Source organism: Arachis ipaensis, chromosome B3 (genome assembly GCF_059453495.1).
Source record: "Arachis ipaensis isolate K30076 ecotype BB chromosome B3, ASM5945349v1, whole genome shotgun sequence".
Classification (NCBI taxonomy): Eukaryota; Viridiplantae; Streptophyta; class Magnoliopsida; order Fabales; family Fabaceae; genus Arachis; species Arachis ipaensis.
Window position 1 is genome coordinate 147,562,004 of NC_142438.1, and position 19,899 is coordinate 147,581,902.

General features: G+C 36.3%; 2 protein-coding genes across 2 annotated transcripts in view; both read left to right on the forward strand.

The window, feature by feature from the left end:
- The window catches only part of LOC107631953 (uncharacterized), a 115,832-nt gene that overhangs the window by 7,147 nt on the left and 88,786 nt on the right, over nucleotides 1-19,899 (forward strand). The window lies entirely within an intron of this gene.
- Nucleotides 17,834-19,397, forward strand: LOC148572743 (uncharacterized). The gene is made up of 2 exons (XM_088507726.1): nucleotides 17,834-18,432; nucleotides 18,869-19,397. Exons 1-2 carry the CDS (start codon nucleotides 17,834-17,836, stop codon nucleotides 19,395-19,397), a joined length of 1,128 nt encoding a protein of 375 aa, XP_088363852.1.

The following is a 19,899-nucleotide window of genomic DNA, read 5'->3' on the forward strand; positions in this document are numbered from 1 at the left end:
GAACCGAGCGGGGTACCTGCAAAAAGGACTCCGACGCTCAAGTTAGAGGAGAGTAAAAAATATCAATATTCAAATATGAGCGTGAGATGTAAGTATTGAGGTGTTCAGGTGTTGCTACTTGAGCTGAGGTTCATTGGTTTAGAGGTTTCCGCTTTATAGGTCTATGGGCGGTTTCCATTAGATGATTTGCTGGAGTGAATCTCGGCTTATACCGAGATTCTTGGTGATTATTATTGTGACATGATTATCTGTTAGTTACTTGTTTGACGTGGCTAGTGTTATCCGAGATATAGGTTGGTAGTTCCGATTTATAGGGTACGGTACACAGCCCCCAAGCTCCGCTTGCTTGGGTTTTTTTTTTTTTTTTTAGCAAGTTGAGCTTTTAAGACGGCCTATATCTCGGATTTATTTGCAGTCTTGTCAAGCCCCCAAGCTCAACTTTGCGCGTGTTTTTGAGAAGAAGAAAAGAAGAATTGTTAAATGATTTTTAAGAGTGGGGTTTTCCCATGTCTTTGGGGAAACGTGCTGCCATTATTTCGTTTAATGACTGAAACTGAAACGTTTGACTGAAGCTGAAACGGTTTTGACCTCTAGTGTTTCGCTTTTGGCTTTCCCACTTAGTTAGTGGGTTGTAATAGGTTGTTTTTGTTTCTTTGGGTTGCTTCGAGAAGTCATTCCTCTCTACTTTGGTTTACAAAATGACTTCTAAAGGTTAGATCTTTTACTTTTTCCATCTTCTACTCTTTCTTTGCATCTTGTCATATTTTTTGTTGTTTGTCTGAAATGGAAAAGGAAAAGTTGAAAGAGAAGCATAAGGTTGTTGAGGTTAAAGAAGATGACCCTTATCACTGGGTCCATGACGATGTTAACACCCGCGCCTCTTCGTACTGTAATTCTGATTCTCTTCAAGAGTTTCGTTCTATGAAGTTGACTAAGGATGGTTCCAATGTCGCTGTCGAGCTTCTCCCCTGCTCGAGTGAAGATAGGGTTTGTGAGCGAAGAGGGGATTGGGGGTATTTTTATATGTATACCCCCTGTTTCTCTGAACTGCATGTTAGGTTTCCTTTTACCTCTTTTGAATGTGACGTGTTGACTCAACTCAACTGTGCCCCTTCCCAACTTCACCCTAATTCTTGGGCATTTCTAAATGCGTATCAGTGCTTGATGTCTTTTCTTGAATATCCTCCCTCTCTTGGGGTTTTCTTTTCTTTGTTTCAATGTAAGGGGGTTCGGAAGGGTTTATGGGTTTGTTTGAGTAGTTTTCCTGGGCGATCTTTGTTTCTTCTTTACAAATCTTCTTTCAAGAACTTTAAATCTTTATTCGTGAAAGTCCGTTCTGTAGAAACATAATATCCGTTCTATCTTGATGACGAGTTGATATCCTCTTTACTGGTGTTCCGAGCCCATGCAAATTCTTGAGGCTTATAGGACGGATGAGGAGGACTTGGTTATTGACTTTTTATTGAAGAATTTTGCTGCTGGTGAATGTCTTTCAATCCCTGAGATATTGGGTTTTGAGAAAGATAATGATGGGGAGGGGTTGCAGAATTATATAGGTAATAAATGTCTGTATTTTCAATGTTAGTCTGATTTTGAGGATTTATCTTGTCTTGTTTTGTGTTTTGTTTACAGGAGGACGTCTTCCGCATCTGACTTCGTCTCGCCTTCAATCCTTCCTTGATAAGAAAAAGGAGAAGAGTGTGGGTGCTTCTGTGCTTTTCAAGGCCGGTGAGGATGGCGCTGCCTTTTCAACTGCGCAGCCAGTGTCTTCAAAGAGAAAAAGGGATGTGCCTAATGATTCGTTGGAAGTGGTTTCTGCGGAGTGTAAGGCTGTTGCCGAGGTTTTATCATCTGTTTTTGATCGTCAGCGAAAACTTCATGGTTTCATCCCTGGGGCGAATGCTCATTCCCTGTGGACTGGTCAATTTCCCCTGGCTGAGCTTTCTGATAGGGTGTCGCAGTACCCTGGGGATATGATGCTCACTCGTCGCGCTGGCTTAGAAGCTTTAGGGAAATATGTCCAAGTAAGCTTTCCTTCCTTCTTCTCCTCTTCTTTCTTCTCCTCTTTTTGTTTTGTTTTTTATGCTTGTTATTGGTAGGTTGTTGCTGCTCGTTTATTGTGTGTTGGTCGTACGACCGAGTTGCTAGGAGCTGGGCAGGTTGATGCTGAGAAGTTTGCTACCTTGGAGCGCTTAGTTAAGGAGAAGGAGGGGGTTATCATTGACTTGGCTGCTAAGATGAAGGAGAAAGAGGATGTTGCCGCTGATGTTGCTTTGAAGTTGAATGAGAAAGAACGAGAAGTTACTCGTCTTCAGGATCAGATCAGATTCCTTCAAGCTGAGATAAGGGAGAACGATAAGACCAAAGGAGAGATGACTGCTCGTATTCATGAGCTTGAGGATCAAGGCATTGAGATGTTTACCTTGGGTTTCGACCGAGCTGTTTCTCAGTTATCAATATTTGCCCCTGAGTTCGACGTTCGTCAACTTGATGTGACGAAAATTGTAATTAATGGAAAGCTTGTTCAGGACGAGGTTAATGAGGATCATGATGAAAATGTTCCCCCTCTTTGAATATCCATCTTGTAGAGTAAATGGAACTTATGTTTTGTATTTTGTAAGTACTGATGTCGGTTTTGACATCCGACCTTTGATATTATCATTCCGAGCTTATGTCTCGGGTTTGTTTTGGTACATGTTTTAGTAATTCAGCTTTGATGTTTCTTGATTTGTTGGATTTTTTTTTGTAGAAAATAGATAGCATAATGATTGTATGATATTTGAAATTGTTCCTCATATTTGAGGGTTGTAGGATGGTCGGCCTCGTTAAAACCTACCCGAGTAAACCCTCCTTAGGTAAAAAACCTCGTGGTTAGGAAAAAGAGTACCTGGCCACCCTACTTGTTTACAGTGGTGTTATCAACTATAATAGTATTTTAATGACGAGATGTTCCATGTGTTTGGCATGGTTGTCCCGTTCAAAGTTTCTAAGCGATAGGCTCCTTTGCTGATTACTTTAGCGATTCGGAAAGGTCCTTCCCATGTTTGTGCTAGTTTTCCGTGGCCTGGTGGTCTTCGGACTTCTTCTAGTTGTCTGAGAACTAAGTCTCCTTCTTCAAGTGTTCTTCGTCTGACTTTCTTATTGTATTGACGTTTCATGGCTAATTGCATCGATCTTTGCCTTAGCTCTATTAGATGACGTTCTTCGTCAATGACATCAAGCTCGGTGCGCCGAGCTTGTTTGTTAGTGTCTTCACTGAAATGTTCGGTTCGCGTTGATCCTTGGCCGAGTTCTAGGGGGATCATGCATTCAGCTCCGTACACTAAGCGGAAGGGGCTCTCCTTTGTTGTTGATTGTGGAGTTGTGTTATAGCTCCACAATATTTCTGGTATGAGCTCGGCCCAGTAGCCTTTGGCCTCGGTCAATTTCTTCTTAAGAGCCTGCAAAATTACTTTATTAGCTGCCTCTGCGAGCCCGTTAGTTTGTGGGTGCTCGACAGAGGAAAAATGGTGTCTGATGTTCATACTAGTTAAGAAAGTAGCGACTTTTTTATCAGTAAATTGCCTACCGTTATCAGAAACAATTTCTCTTGGTAAACCATATCTACAAATGATAAATTTCCAAATAAACTTTTGTACCTTGTCTGAGGTTATTTTTGCGAGTGGCTGTGCTTCTATCCACTTTGTGAAATAATCGACAGCTACTAGAAGAAATTTTACCTGCCCTGGTGATATGGGGAATGGTCCGAGGATGTCCATGCCCCATTTGTGGAATGGCCAGCTGACGTTGGTCACGTGTAATGTTTCTGCCAGACTGTGCATTAATGGCGAGCACTTCTGGCATGATTCACATTTCCTGACCTTGTTTATGCAGTCCGACCTTAAAGTCGGCCAATAATACCCTGCACGTAAGATTTTTGCTGTTAAGCTTCTGCTTCCGATGTGGTGTCCACAGATGCCTTCGTGAACCTCATCCATTGTTATTCTGGTATCATCTCCTGCTAGGCATTTGAGTAGTGGTCGGGAGAAACCACGCTTGTATAGGTCGTTCCCAATTAAGGTAAACTGGGTTGCTTTCCTTCTAAAAGATCTCGGATCTCCTTCTGGTATGACCCCTGTCTTCAAGTAGTGTATTATTGGAGTTCGCCAATCTTCTTCCTCTGACAAATTCAGAACATACTGCATATCTAGACTTGGTTTTGTTAGTGTGAGGTGTGTCAAATTCTCTGGTTGTTGATCTTCTCTGTATGTTGCTAGTTTTGATAATATGTCAGCTCTGCAGTTTTGTTCTCGTGGTATATGTGTGATTTCGAACTTTTGGAAGTTTTTTATTATGTTTTTAACAATATGTAGATATTTTTCTAGGAGGGGATCTTTAGTTTGGAAATTACCTGTCACCTGTTGGACTACGAGCAAAGAATCGCAATATACCTATAAGCTCGGCACTTGGATTTCCTTTGCGAGCTTAAGTCCTGCTAGTAATGCCTCGTATTCTGCTTGGTTATTTGTTGCTTGGAACTGAAATTTGATTGACTGTTCTGCATGTACTCCTTGTTTATCTTTTAGTAGTATTCCTGCACCACATCCGTTGTCATTGGACGCTCCATCTACGTACAATTTCCATGATTTTGGTTCTTCTTCATTTGTAAATTCTGAGATAAAGTCGGCCAAGGCTTGGGCCTGTGGGGATCCTCTGGATTGATAAGTGATGTCGAATTCTGAGAGTTCGACTGACCACTTTGTCAGCCTTCCGCCTAAGTCGGGTTTGGCTAAAACTTGCCGGAGTGGTTGATTAGTCCGAACTATAATTCGGTATTCCTGAAAGTAGTGGCGCAGCCTCCTAGCTGTGATAATTAACCTAAATGCTAGTTTTTCAATCATCGGGTATCTTGTTTCTGCACCATGTAGGACCTTACTTATGAAGTATACTGGGTGTTGTTCTTTGTCATCTGTTACAAGTACTGAACTGATTGTGTTAGTTGAAATTGAAAGAAATAGGTGTAGAGGTTTACCTTGCTCTGGTTTTTTCAATATTGGCGGCGATCCTAAGGTGTTTTTGAATTTTGTGAAGGCTTCTTCACATTCCTTCGTCCAAGTAAATTGATCCGACTTCTTTAAGGTATTAAAGAAGTGATGTGACTTTTCTGCTGCTGCTGGTAAGAAACGAGAAAGAGCTGCTAACCGTCCTGTGAGTTGCTGGACTTCCTTCTTGTTCCGAGGAGACTGCATGTTGATTACTGCAAGACATTTGTCGGGGTTTGCCTCTATCCCTTTGTTTGTTAGTAAGAAGCCAAGGAACTTGCCTCCTTTGACTCCAAAAGCGCACTTGTCTGGATTCAGCCGCATATTATGCTTTCTGAGTTGTCCGAATATCTCGTTCAGGTCGTGCTTGTGCTGTTCTTCAGAGGTCGACTTTACGACCATGTCATCTACATATATTTCGATATTTCTCCCAATTTGATTTTTGAAGACTTTGTCCATTAGCCGTTGATATGTTGCCCCCGCGTTCTTTAACCCGAAGGGCATGACCTTGTAGCAGAAATTTCCTTGATCCGTGACGAATGCCATTTTTTCTTCGTCTTCTAGGTGCATGAGAATTTGATTGTAGCCTGAATAGGCATCCATAAAGCTAAGTACTGGAAAACCCGAGGTGTTATCCACCAATCTGTCTATGTTGGGGAGTGGGTAGCCATCCTTAGGGCACGCTTTGTTTAAGTCGGTAAAGTCCACGCACATGCGCCACTTTCCCGAGCTTTTCCTCACCATTACGATGTTTGCCAACCATGCTGAGAATCGGAGTTCTCGGATAAAGCCTGCTTCCAATAGTTTTTTGGTTTCCACCTCGGCTGCCTTTCTTCTTTCATCTCCCAGATTCCTCTTCTTTTGTCGTATAGGTCGGGCGCTAGGGTTGACGGGCAGCTTATGGCAGATGAAGTTAGGATCAATACCGGGCATGTCTGCCGGTGTCCATGCGAAAAGATCGGCATTTGTCTTTAGTATTGTGACAAGGTCGGCCTTATGATCTGCAATGAAAGCGGAACCTATGTTAGTAAATCGTTGATTCTCATCACCTAATTTTACCTTTTCAAGGTCGTCCATGGGTGTGGGACGACTGTTGTCATTTCGAGGGTCCAATTCCGCCAGAGTTGGTATGTCCTCGGAATTGTATACAGTGTGAATCCGAGGCATTTCTTCCTTTTTTACTGCTTTGAGGCTTGCGTTGTAGCATTGTCTTGCTTCCTTGTGGTCAGCATATACTGTCCCTACGACATTGTTCTGCAAAGGAAATTTCACACAAAAATGAACAGTTGAAACAATGGCTCCAAAAGCGTTAAGTGATGGACGCCCTAGAATGATATTATAAGGGCTGGGACAGTCGACTACTAGGAATTGGATGTCAAGTGTTTTGTTGTATGGAGGTTCTCCAATTGTTGTTCTTATCCAGATATACCCGGATACCGAAACCTTTTCCCCGGAGAACCCTACCAATTCTCCGGGTGATGGCTGTAGTGCGTTGTCACTAAAGTGCATCTTTTTGAAGGTTGAATAGAAAAGGACGTCGGCACTGCTTCCTGGGTCGAGTAGGACCTTCTTTACTGTTAATTCTCCCATGTGAATTGAGATAACAACTGGGTCATCTAAGTTCAGACAGGTTGATTTGAAGTCGGCCGTGCTGAAGTTGATGCGAGAGATCGGAGTTGATGTTTGTCGTTCTGGCTGAGATTCTTCCATTGCCATCATTGCTCGGTAACTTCTTTTTCTTGCCGAGGTAGTACTCCCCCCGCCAGCAAAGCCTCTTGAGATGTAGTTAATAATTCCTTTGGATGGGGGTGTTTCGACTTGTTTATGCCTGCTTTCTCTTTCTTCTCGTTGCTTTCTTGTTGAGACGTATTTGTCTAGGAGTCCTTGTCTGGCCAGCCTCTCCAGCAGATCTTTTGCCACGATGCACTCATCTGTTGTATGACCGAACTTTTGGTGAAAGGCGCAGTGCTTGCTTTTATCGACATATTTCTGATCTTGGTACGATCCTGCCCGGACTGGTGGTTTGATGAATTTATTGTGCAGAATTTCTTTGATTATGTCTTCCCTCCTTGTGTTGAATTTTGTATATGTGTCAAATTTTGGTGCTAATTTGAATGGTTTTCTGATGTCTTTGCTTGAGGGCCATTGAGGCCTTTCTTCTTCTTTTTTGGTTGGCTTCTCGCTCTTTCGTGCTTCCCTGAGTTCTTCAATTTCAATCTGATCCTGAGCTTTTTCTCGGAATTCTTCCAGCGTTTTCGGTTTTGCTACTGCTATGGCCTCTTGGAACTTTCCAGGGCGGATACCACTTTTGATGGCGTGCAGCTGTACTTCGGGGTTAAGGTCGGGGATTTGCATGGCCGCCTCTGTGAACCGCATCATGTACTCCTTTAGGCTTTCGTGTTGTCCTTGTTTGATCGTGCTAAGATAGTCCGAGTCTCGTACGTAAATTTTAGATGCTGCGAAATGGTTTATGAATAGTTTAGCGAACTCGTCAAAGCTCGTTATTGATCCTTCAGGTAAGTTAGAAAATTATAATAAAGCGGCTCCATCTAAAAAGGTAGGGAATGACCGACACAATATGGGATCGGAGTCGCTATTGAGAAACATCATTGATTCAAATTTTGTAACTTGGATTTTAGGATCTCCGATCCCCTTGTATGGCGTTAAAGTCATTGGGAGTGTAAAGCCCGTGGGCATTTTGAAACCCATTATCTCTGCTGAAAAGGGGTTTGTTCGTCGTCTCGTCGTTTTGGGATTGGTTTCTCCCATCTTCGCGTTTGACTCTGATTGATGTTCTTCGTGTTGGTCAGTATTTGCTTTCTTATTGGCCTTTTGCTCGTCGTTATCCTGTATGGCCTCCAGAAGCTCAGCCATTCGTTGGTTTTCCGCTAACAAGGCGGCATTTGCCGCCAACAGGTCGGCATTGTTTGGATTGGTCGAGGGTGTTGCCGAGCGATCCGTCATGGTTCCTGAAAAAAGAAAAAAGGGAAGAGGAAATATGGGGCCAATGTAGTGCTGTTAGCTCGAAAAAATAATCAGAAAACAAAGTGAGGCGCTTGGCCCCATGGTGGGCGCCAATGTTCCGGTAAGGACACACGTCTCCGCGTTATAGGTCGGATTCCGCCTGCTGTTGGGAGGAGAGACCTGGTCGGCAGCGGAAAATGCCTTGCTTGAACACGAACCGAGAGGGGTACCTGTAAAAAGGACTCCGACGCTCAAGTTAGAGGAGAATAAAAAATATCAATATTCAAATATGAGCGTGAGATGTAAGTATTGAAGTGTTGCTACTTGAGCTGAGGTTCATTGGTTTAGAGGTTTCCGCTTTATAGGTCTATGGGCGGTTTCCATTAGATGATTTGCTGGAGTGAATCTCGGCTTATACCGAGATTCTTGGTGATTATTATTATGACGTGATTATCTGTTAGTTACTTGTTTGACGTGGCTAGTGTTATCTGAGATATAGGTTGGTAGTTCCGATTTATAGGGTACGGTACAAGACCTGTATAATTTTTTACATTTTTTTAGTTTACATAAAATGTTTTTAAACTTTATAATGTTTTCTGTAAATATTATTATTATTATTATTATTATTATTATTATTATTATTATTTAATGAGCAGTAATTATTTATTTATCAATTGTATGATAATCACATGCTCGTCTAAGAGTTACTCATATATATATATATATATATATATATATATATATATATATATATATATATATATCTGTTTTTTCGCGTGATTTTCAGCTTTTGTAACTAATCTGATATTATTATAATATAGATTTTGCTATTAAAAATCATTAATCTCGTACCAATTATTAGTTTTATTACAATAATACTGTTAATAATTCATGTCAAATTTAATCATAATTTTTACATAATTAAAACTTACCATTTATCATTTTCTATTTAAAGAATAAATAGATAATAAAAATAGATCTTCTCAATTATTTTATGAAGTGTGATATTTTATTTTATATTTTTTAAGTGAGATAAAAAAATTAAAAATATTAAATAATATAAAATTATACTTTACAAAAAAATAAAAATATCTATTTTTCTATAATTAACAACCTAACTAATACTTAACTAATCTTTACCTAATTCTTTTAGGAATAAAATGTGCTTTATTTTCTACCCTTTTGATCATTTTCATGTCGCTAATGCTCGCCATAAGAGTGGCATATTCCATAATATTGGTTCCATGAATCCTATCACATTATTTCCGTGGACAAGAAAAAAAGGGGTCCACCCTACATCCTCATCAAAGGAGATAGTGATGAGATCCTCTATGCGGAGGCTAAATCAAAAACCAAAGCCTATTATATAATCGTGTTTATTTGGATGTTATTAAATTAATAATTTTTTTTAGAGTAAAGTATTGTTTTTGTCCCAACGTTTGGGGTAAATTCTATTTGTGTCTCTAACGTTTAAATCGTCATATTTGTATCCCTAACGTTTGTAAAAGTGATTCAATGTTATCCTGCCGTCAATTACACATCATGAGCGCTTTAGTTTGAGTTTTAAAAATCTCTTATTGAAGTTAGAATACAAATGTCTGGGATAGAATCGATGATCTACTCCAAAAAATAGCTCATCAAATGTTGAAACTAATTCCTACAACATTTACATAATTCACTTTTCTAGGGACATAATTGAATCTAAACACAAATAGTGGGTATAATATTAAAATCTACCACATTCAAGTGAAACCTAATTGAGAATGAATACATTCAAGTGAGAATAATTGAAAAATATAATCCGATTTGTTAGTATAATTGATAGTAGGATAACATTGAATCACTTTTATAAACGTTAAGGATACAAATAGGACGATTTAAACGTTAGGGACACAAATAGGACTTACCCCAAACGTTGAGGACAAAAACAATACTTAACTCTTTTTTTTAATAAATTTTTTTAGTACATTTGAAAAATTTTAAAAAGTATTTGAAAAGTTATAATTTATATTTTTTTTAAAAATATTTTTTATATTATTATATTTAAATATAAGTAATAAAAAATATTCTTTTATATAAAATATTTAAATATAAAATTATTTTTATTCTTTTAAAATATATTTTTTAAAATAATTAAAAAATATATATTTTAAAGTTTACTCAAACAAATCTATTGTGCCATGACACCATATCGACACGTGGTGCCGATCTACCATAGGTTGTCTCCACTGCATACGAAAACGTTGTGTTCGCATGGGACCAAACCAAAGTTGGTTTCTTCGACCATGAAATGATCAAAGAGATGTTCTTGAAATCATGTAGTGGAGGATTTGATGTTGTTGAGTTGAATCCATCCATGTGTTGTGTGGTATAGGAGGTTAAATATAGAGTGATCAAACCCGGTATGTGGTAATTCTTTTGAAGGATTATTAGGTTTCAAACAAAAAAATTACTCCTTTTTATTTTTAATATTTAAATTTGTGAGACTGATTAGTTTTTTTGTCAATAAATTTTTTTTAAAACATATTTATATGACACGTTAATCACTAATATGTTCTCTATTTAATTTTTATAAATAAAAATAGTTTAAAAATTATTAATATTTTTTAGTTTTACACAATAAATTTAGCTAATGTATTTGAAAAAGAATAATAAAAAATAAAAATAAAAACTAAACGACCAAGATAATTATTCTTAAAAGACAACAAAGACTCCCAATAAAAAAGAATTTATTAATCGTAGTTGATTCTCAATGGATAAATCAACCATTTAATATGCTATATAGGCTTACTCCGTTAATACAACTAGAAAATATTGACAAATGAGCTAACTAGTCTCATCAAAATAAAGATCATAAATTGAAAAATGTATTTTTTTTAATTGATGACCTCGTTGTCTTTTGAAATAATTGTCAAGAGCCATTTAATTTTTTTTTTCTCTTAAACATGTCAAGGGATGAAAAATAGGCTTTTAACACCATTCTTAGATAGATATCCCTAATTAATTACTTTTGGTTTTCTGGGATTGCTTATTAATTACGTTTATCATATATAACCAAATATGTCATCATAAGGGATCAAGGTCTTATTATATAAATAACAATAGTATTAGAGACACAGTCATATGATGCTGATCTAAATATCCAGCAGACATCATAGAATAGGTTATACAATGTTTACATATCCATTGACATAACAAAAAAAATGCAAATTTTTTTCAGCTTCTTAACCTGTGTTTTGCATGCCAACAGCAATACCCTTCATTGTCAAGATAAGTGTGTCCTCCAAACCAGGAGCATACTCACTTTTTGGGTTGAGTTTCACAAGTTCTGCAGCTGGCTTGCTTGATTCCATGAATTCCTTTGACAAATGTGGCCTTAACTTGACATGGTAGTCGGGGTCGCGGATTCTCTTCAACGTGTAGGCTTGTAACACATTCAGGGTTGTGATGAGTCGCGAAGACGAAGCCTTTGCTTCAAGTAGGGGTCACCTTCAAAAAGATCCCTGTGCCCATCAACCGACAATATACCTTCATTGTGCCTTAAATTTGAGGTGACTTCAAGTGAACGCACAATTTCGTCGACATCTTCAGCACTCGCCACGTCTTCTGATGTGATATCAGGGGATTGGTTCTGTCCCATGGGAAATTCATCATGCTACAGAGAAAGCTTAGCTACAGAGCACAATTTGAGTTATTGATTCTTGCTCAACATTATTATGTAGCACCCTCTATATAGCAAGAGTCCATAGTTCTTGTACAAAAAGCTCCAACTTAAAAATGATACAATAAGAAAAAGCATAGCAGACACAATGAAAAGTTTACTTGTGAGATTTGCAAGTCCAACATCAGTAATCTGTCGGGCGTCCAGATTAAGTGATTTAAGATTTGTCAGTCCTGATAGTCTTTTCAGGCTTCAAATCTTCCAGTTTGTGTAAACCTGTATAAAAGTCGGAACCATATATAATCAACAAATGCATCAAATGGAAATGTACAAGGATAAGAGAAGAGTAAACAAACAAAACTCAAATGACAACATGTTTTTTCAAATAAAAAAAAAGAAAAAAGAAAAACAAATTAATGACTGTATGATAAAGTACATATTGTCAAATATTTTTTACTAACAGCTGGCAACTGAAAAATAGCAAACTTAGTTACAGAACTTCTTGCAGTCAAATCAATAGCACCCTGAAATTAATCAGCAAGAAACCAAAACTAAAAACCTGAACAATAGAACACCTTGATCGAGGATTTTTTTTTTAAAAAGCATAAAGAAAAAGAAAAAAGGTGACAATGCAATAACGACTTATGTACCACCTTGTGGTCATAGAGCATTTGCTCGTGAAGAATACAACCAACAAGTTTATAAACAACACAATAATTTGACCGGGTTTGAATTTTTATTTAATAAGATTTTTTCCATGTACCTGATATATGATGCAGCCCGCTGGAACCAATTTCAGTGTCTGACAACACTAGACTTCTCAAGAGAGTGAGGCCTGAATGAACAAATAACTGTTAATATAAAGTTAATCCAAAGCTACATTTGGTAAACACCACAAATTTAATAGTAAACCTGTCAAATTGGCAAGCCCTTCATCGCCTATTTTGCAGGAATCCAAATTTAAATACTCCAAATTTACTAAACTTGGACCCAGAAAATAAATAAATGAGGATATGAAGGATAACTGGAAAATTCAAAATAAACTAGCAGCGCATGCATGGTGTAAATTAAGGACATGGTCTTTTCTTCACATTCTGAATTTTTGTAACAGTAATTCTGAAATAGCATAAATTCAGAAAATGTATTGTTGAGAAAAATATACTCAGAAGCAGCATGTGGAAAAGACAGTCACCATAACAAAAGGCAGAGAAATTAGAAGCACCTTTCAGATGTACTAAACAGGCATCTGTGATCCTGTTAAATGCCAGACTTAGCCTCTTCAAGGTTTTAAGACCTACAGAAAATTGTAAGCAGACTGTTAAACCATGAATTCATATTTTCATCATTAGAGCTACAAGTACAAACTTGGCAGAGGAAGTCCTCAAGTTTGGTCATTAGAAAACAGAATCAGTCTTACTAGAGAGGTTCTCAAATTCTTCATCAGAAAGACAGCACCTGTTGAGATTTAAAGATTCCAGGGCTGCTAAGGCTGTAGCAGAAACAAAAATATAATTGAATGTCAAGTAAAATTCAGAATTGTCTTTGCATCATCTCTTTTTCAAAAATATTTTCATCATCTCTTTTTATTATGTGGAATAGAAATAGATTGGATAGTTTTGCTCCTAGAATGGCACTTGGAATCCTTACTTATTTGTGCTTTGTATGGAAAGACTTGCTTGCTATATATCTCATAAGGTGGTCAAGGGTGTGTGAAAACCAGTTTCTGTCACTAGGGCTGTGTTTGTTTACAGAGACAGGACACTGAGACACAAAATCGTGTTTGACAAATGACACATGGACAGAGACAATGTGTCCAGAGACACTGAATTAGTGTATTTTGTGTCCATCCTGACAGGAAAGACACAAAGATACTAACAAAGAACACAACTTATTTTTCATTTTTTCTTTCATTATTCTTGTTAATTTTTTATAATTATATTTTTTATTATTATATTTTTCATCTCAAATTCTTTGAATGAAAAAAAAATGAGAATAAATTAGATTTTCATTATTTGTCTGTTAGTGTCTTGTCTTGTCCTGTTCTCAGAAACAAACACAGCCTAGGGGTGGCCCAAAATGTTCTCATTTGATGTTTGCAGATGATCTCTTACTTTTCTGTCAGGCTACAAAGAGTCAGGTCCAAATGGTCATGCATTCTCTTAACATTTTTTTCAAAACATCTGGCATGAAAGTAAATCTTGAAAAGTATAAAACTTTTTGTTCTAAAAATGTGACTGCTCGTAGAAGAGATATTTTTACTAGTGTTTCTTCAATACGTTTTGCTTTGGACTTAGGAAGATATCTTGGAGTTAACCTTAATCATTCCCGTACTAGTAGGGCTTCTTTTCATTCGCTGATTGAAAAGGTGAGGGGAAGATTAGCTAATTGAAAAGGAAGGCTTCTAAATAAAATAGGAAGACTTTGGTTGATCAATTCTGTTGCAGCATCCATTCCTATCTATCATATGCAAGTATTTTTTTTTTCCAAATTGGGTATGCGATAAATTGTCTTCTAAGATGAGACAGTTCCTTTGGAAGGGTCAAGTTGATGGTAGAGGTCTTTCTCTTGTTAATTAGAGGACCGTGGTCACACCAAAGAAATTTGGTGGCCTGGGTGTTAGAGATCCTGCGTGTATTAATATATCTTTACTTGGTAAATTGGTTTGACAACTTTTTCATTGTCAGGACAAGCCTTGGGTTGCTCTTTTGAGGGCAAAGTATCTGAGAAATGAGGGAGTTTTAGATGGCCCTGTCCCTTGCAACGCTTCTCATGTTTGGAAAAGTATCTCAAAGGCCTTTGGTGCTCTTAAGGATGCCTTCTCTTGGTGTGTTGGGTCACTTAATCAATCTTTTTGGTTTGACAATTGGAGTATTGAGGGCCCACTTGCTTAAGATATCTCTTTTGTACATATATCTGACTCTGATTTAACTATTAGAGACGTTTGGAAAGATGGTAAATGAAATTTCCACAATGTTTTCTCTAACATTCCAGAAGCTGTCAAACAGCGTTTGAATGCTTATAATCCGGATTTAAATGCTGGAGAGAGTTCGGGTTGATCGTGGGGTGTGGCATCTTCTAGACTCTACTCAACTTGGAGTGGATATAGTTGGCTAGCCAAAAGAAAGTTTGACTGAAATGAGCGTGATAATTGGTTGTGAGTATGGCGACTGCATATTCTTGAGAAGTACAAGGTCTTGATTTGGCTCAGTCTTCATAACTCTATTCTTACGGTAGAGTTTCGTTTGGGTGGTGGCTTAGCTTTATCTAACACTTGCCATCAGTGTCAGAATGGTTTTGAATCCATTCTTCATTGTCTTCGGAAGTGTCCTAGTGCCAAGGAGGTCTGGAACCTTTTAGGTCTATATTCAGATAACTCGGATTTACGTGATTGGCTCTATAGAGGTACAAGGAATGAAGATGTTTTTCTTTTCTTTTCGACCATCTGGTGGATTTGGAGAAGCAGGAATCATTCTGTGCATAGATAGATTATTATTTTTAGGATAAACCAACAAAAATGTATTCGAATAATTTTGTTGTTAATAAAAATGTACTCGAATTTTGTAATCAACGAAAATATTCTGAAATAATTTAAAAATGTGACAAAAATACTCAACATTAAATATGTATTCTTAAAAAATACTTTAGAGATTAAATTTTGATGCATGATTTTGCAAACATGATTAGAAAAATAAGATACTTTTATTCTTAAAATTTAGTGATTTTTTGCTAAGTGTATATATATATATATATATATATATATATATATATATATATATATATATATATATATATATATATATATATATATATATATATTTTTGTCAACAATCAATAATATTTTTAAAAAATCACAAAAATATATATACTTAGCGAAAAATCACTAAATTTTAAGAATAATAATATCTCATTTTTTTTATTTATGCTTACAAAAAATTGCATCAAAATTTAATTTCTAAATTATTTTTTAAGAAATACATATTTAATGTTAGATATTTTTATTGCATTTTAAAATTATTTGAAGACATTTATGTGGATAGTAAAATTTGAGTGCATTTTTGTGAAAGAAAAAATTATTTGAATGATATTTGGTAGTTTACCTTTAATTGTAATCCTCTTCATTATTATTGTTAAATATTATATTAATATTATCTTAGCTTGTATGGAATGAATTTCTATGAGGAGAAAAGCTTTTTATCCAATGTAGCCTTTTTTCCACAAGAAAAGCTACTTGGTCGTGTGTGTAATCAATCTATTGCATGTTTTGGAATGTATGAAGGTTATTGATCATAGCACTAATACAAATACTTAGTCCATTGTTTTCTTCTCTCTCTCTGCCCAATAGGAAGAAATTAAAGTGAAATTGTTGGTCAGACATATGAAAACAAAGACCAAGACTTCAAAGTTATGTTACAATAGACATAAAGCATCTGAGTAGATAACATGGCGAATTTTTGAGGTCATTAATTTTTTTTTTGGTTAAGTACGATTTTGGTTTTTGAGGTAGGGCTGAAATTTTATTTTATTCTTTGTTTTTTTTTTGTTACAAAATAATCCAAAAAATTTAACTTAATTTTAAAATCGTCCTGGACAAAAATACCCTTCTTCCTTTTTCTAAAATTAACCAAAATCAACCCGAAACAGAACAAAAGTTGAACTGAACCAGAACCCACCACCATTATCATCATAGTCATCATCATCATCTAAAGAAGAACAATGGATAATAAAATCATATATATATATATATATATATATATATATATATATATATATATATATATATATATATATATATATATATAAGAAGAAAAAAAACAACAACAATGATAATGAAATCATAAGAAGAACAAAAAAACTCGGAACCTACCACCATCACCCCCACTTAGAACTCAGAAAATCAGAACTCAGAAAATTAGAACAAAACTTAGAACTCAAAAAATCATCATCATCATCATCGTCATCATCATCAAAACTCAGAACCCAGAACTCAAAAAAACAAGAACCCAGAACTCAGACAAACAAAAAAAAATCATCATCATCATTATCGTCAAAACTCAGAACCATTAACAAAACTTAAAACTAAAATTCTTCCTCTTTCGTTAACAAAACTCAGAGGCAATTATAATAATCCAAAATTCCCAAATTCATCTTCAATTACAAGAACCAAAAATCCATAAATATAATTACCAAAACAAACGACGAGACGAGGTGCGATAGCGAGGAGGAGGTGCGGCGAGAGGAGGATGAAGGCGAGGTGACGACGTCGGCGAAAATAAGGAGCAGAAGCAGAAACGGCTCGCGGCGCGCGACGTTCTCCCTCACGGTGAAATCCAGCAGCGAGGACCGAATGACGAAAAGCAGTAACAGCGGCAGCAAAGAACAGTGCCGGCAAGGAGTAGCGGCAGTGTCCTTTTCGCTTCCCCTTCCCTTCCCTTCCCTTTCCTTCCCTTCCCTTCTCCCTCTTCTCCCTGAACCAAAACCCCACCCCCTCGCCTCCAGCTGATACCCTCCCCCTTCCCCTTTTAGGCTTTAACCCGTGGTTTTTTTTTTTTTCTTTTTAGTTAAGGGTATTTTTGAAATAAAAATTAAAAATTTAGTAAAAAAGACGATTTTAAAATTAAGTTAAACTTTTAGAATCATTTTGTAGCAAAAAAAAAAGTCGAAAATAAAATAAATTTTCAACTTCTATTTTAAAACCAAAATCATACTTAACCATTTTTTTTATTTAAAATATTTTAAAATAAAAATATCAACAACAATGACACCACTAAATCAAATTTTTATCACATTCCAATTTGAATAGTGACCAGCATTAATATAATTGATCACAATACGAATATAATATACTAAAAATCAATTATCAAATTAATTATTTATATAAAATATATATAAAAACAAAAAATATAAACTAAAAATAATTTTAAAAAATTAATAAAATTTTAATTTATATGCAACTTTAAAAGGTTATATATTAATAATTTATATATCTTATAGTTTATATTAATTTTTTTAACATTAAAAGTATCAATAATAATTTTTTAAATATTAATAAATTAAAGGATAATTTTTAATAAATTTTTAAAAATTATTTATTATTCTATTTTGCCATTATAAATAAGAGAAAGGAGCTGAAGGTGGAAACATATACAAATGCAAACGTCACCAAAAAAAAAAATATACAAATGCAAACATGTCTCCAAACACAAACACTTACACTGGCATGGTTGTGCTTATATTTGTTCACCTTTATTGCCTGACATTACTAACGTCCTCTGAGTCTGAGTTAATTGAGTGCATTCCAAGTGAGCGCGAAGCACTTCTAAGATTCAAGCATCATCTCACTGACCCTACAAACAGGCTCTGTTCTTGGAATGCTTCCAATTCCAACTGCTGCCACTGGGATTATGTTGTTTGTAGTCATCTAACTTTCCACATCCTTCAGCTTCACCTCAACACTACTATACCATCAGAATATGATGAATATCCCTTTCCCATTGACTACTTCGCTTTCCAGAGGTCCAGGTTCAGTGGAGCGATAAATGATTCTCTTGTTGAATTGAAACATCTGAATTACTTGGACTTGAGCGGCAATAGTTTTGGAGGTATGCAATTTCCTACTTTCCTTTTTCGAATCACCTCCTTAACTCACCTTGACCTCTCTGATTCCGGATTTTATGGCAACATTCCTCATCAGATTGGAAATCTCTCTAATTTTCTCTATCTTGACCTCTCATATCATATTAATGGAATAATTCCACATCAAATTGGCAATCTCACTAATTTAGTCCATCTTGGCCTCCAAAGTTATTCTAATGAATCATTGATTGTTGAAAATGCTGATTGGCTTTTGGGTCTTACCTCCCTTGAATATCTTGATTTGAGTGGTGTTGACCAATCCAAATCATTTAATTGGCTACACACTATGCAAGCTCTCCCTGCTTTCTCTCAGCATTTCTGTTGCTCCCAAGTGGATATTTCAGTTGAACAAACTTGTTTCTCTTGCATGTTATCCAACCTGTTACTCTAATGATATTGATAGTCCAATTCCTGCTGGGATTCAAAACTTCACTTTGCTTGAAAATCTTGATTTGTCAGGCAATTCATTCTCATCCCATATACCAGATTGGTTATTCCGTCTTCATCGTCTCAAATCTTTGAACTTACGATAAAACCATCTGCCTGGGACTATTTCTAATACTTTGGGGAATTTGACTTCTCTTGTTACCCTTGATTTGGCATACAATCAATTTGAAGGAGCAATTCCAACTCTTTTGGGGAATTTGGGTTCCCTTGTTACCCTTGATTTGTCAGACAATCAGTTTGAAGGAGCAATACCATCCTCTTTTAGAAAGCTATGCAATTTGAGACACATCTCTTTCTCAAATCTCAAATGCAATCAACAACTTTCTGAAATCTTACAAATTCTCATCCCATGTGTTTCTCATGAACTCAAGACTCTTGTGGCTTCTACTTCTCAAATCTCAGGTCACCTCACCAATCAACTTGGAATGTTTCAAAATCTTGAAATGCTTGATCTCTCCAACAACAAGATTATTGGAGAACTTCCTCAATCATTCGCAAAGCTTTCCTCATTGAGATTTGTCGATTTCTCCAAAAATCAACTTGTTGGAAATCCATTTAAAATTCTTGCATCATTTACTAAATTGTTATATCTTGCCATAGATGACAATCATTTCAAGGGATTGTACATGAAGATGACCTTGCGAATTTCACTACTTTACGTGTGCTTTTAGGCTTTAGCATCAAGTAACAATTTCACTTCGAAAGTGCATCCCAGTTGGAAACCAAAATTTTTACTTTCTCACTTGAAAATGAGCTCGTGGAAGTTAGGTCCAAGCTTTCCATCATGGATTCGGTCACAAAATGATCTTGTATATTTGGATCTATCTAAGGCAGGGATTTCTGATTCCATTCCCATTTGGTTTTGGGAAACAAGTCATCATTATGATTATTTAAACTTCTCTCACAATCATATCCATGGCAAGCTCCCAAAAGAATCAAAGGAGATTTTCAAATCTTATGGAGCAGTTGATCTTAGCTCAAACCATCTTCATGGAAATTTACCCTTTGAGTGAGGATGTGGTTTGGCTAGATCTCTCACATAATTCATTTTATGGGTTATTAATGGATTTTCTTTGTCAAAAATCTGACAAACCAAAAAGCTTAGGAATCCTCAATCTTGCATCAAACAACTTATCTGGAAAAATTCCCAACTGTTGGAGGATGTGGCCATAC

Excerpts from the sequence above, each read along its gene's own strand:
- LOC148572743 (XM_088507726.1), top strand. The coding sequence starts at position 17,834 with ATGTCTCCAAACACAAACACTTACACTGGCATGGTTGTGCTTATATTT. Across the intron at positions 18,433-18,868 it reads AATCTCACTAATTTAGTCCA|CCTTGATTTGGCATACAATC; the intron begins TCTTGGCCTCCA and ends TTCTCTTGTTAC.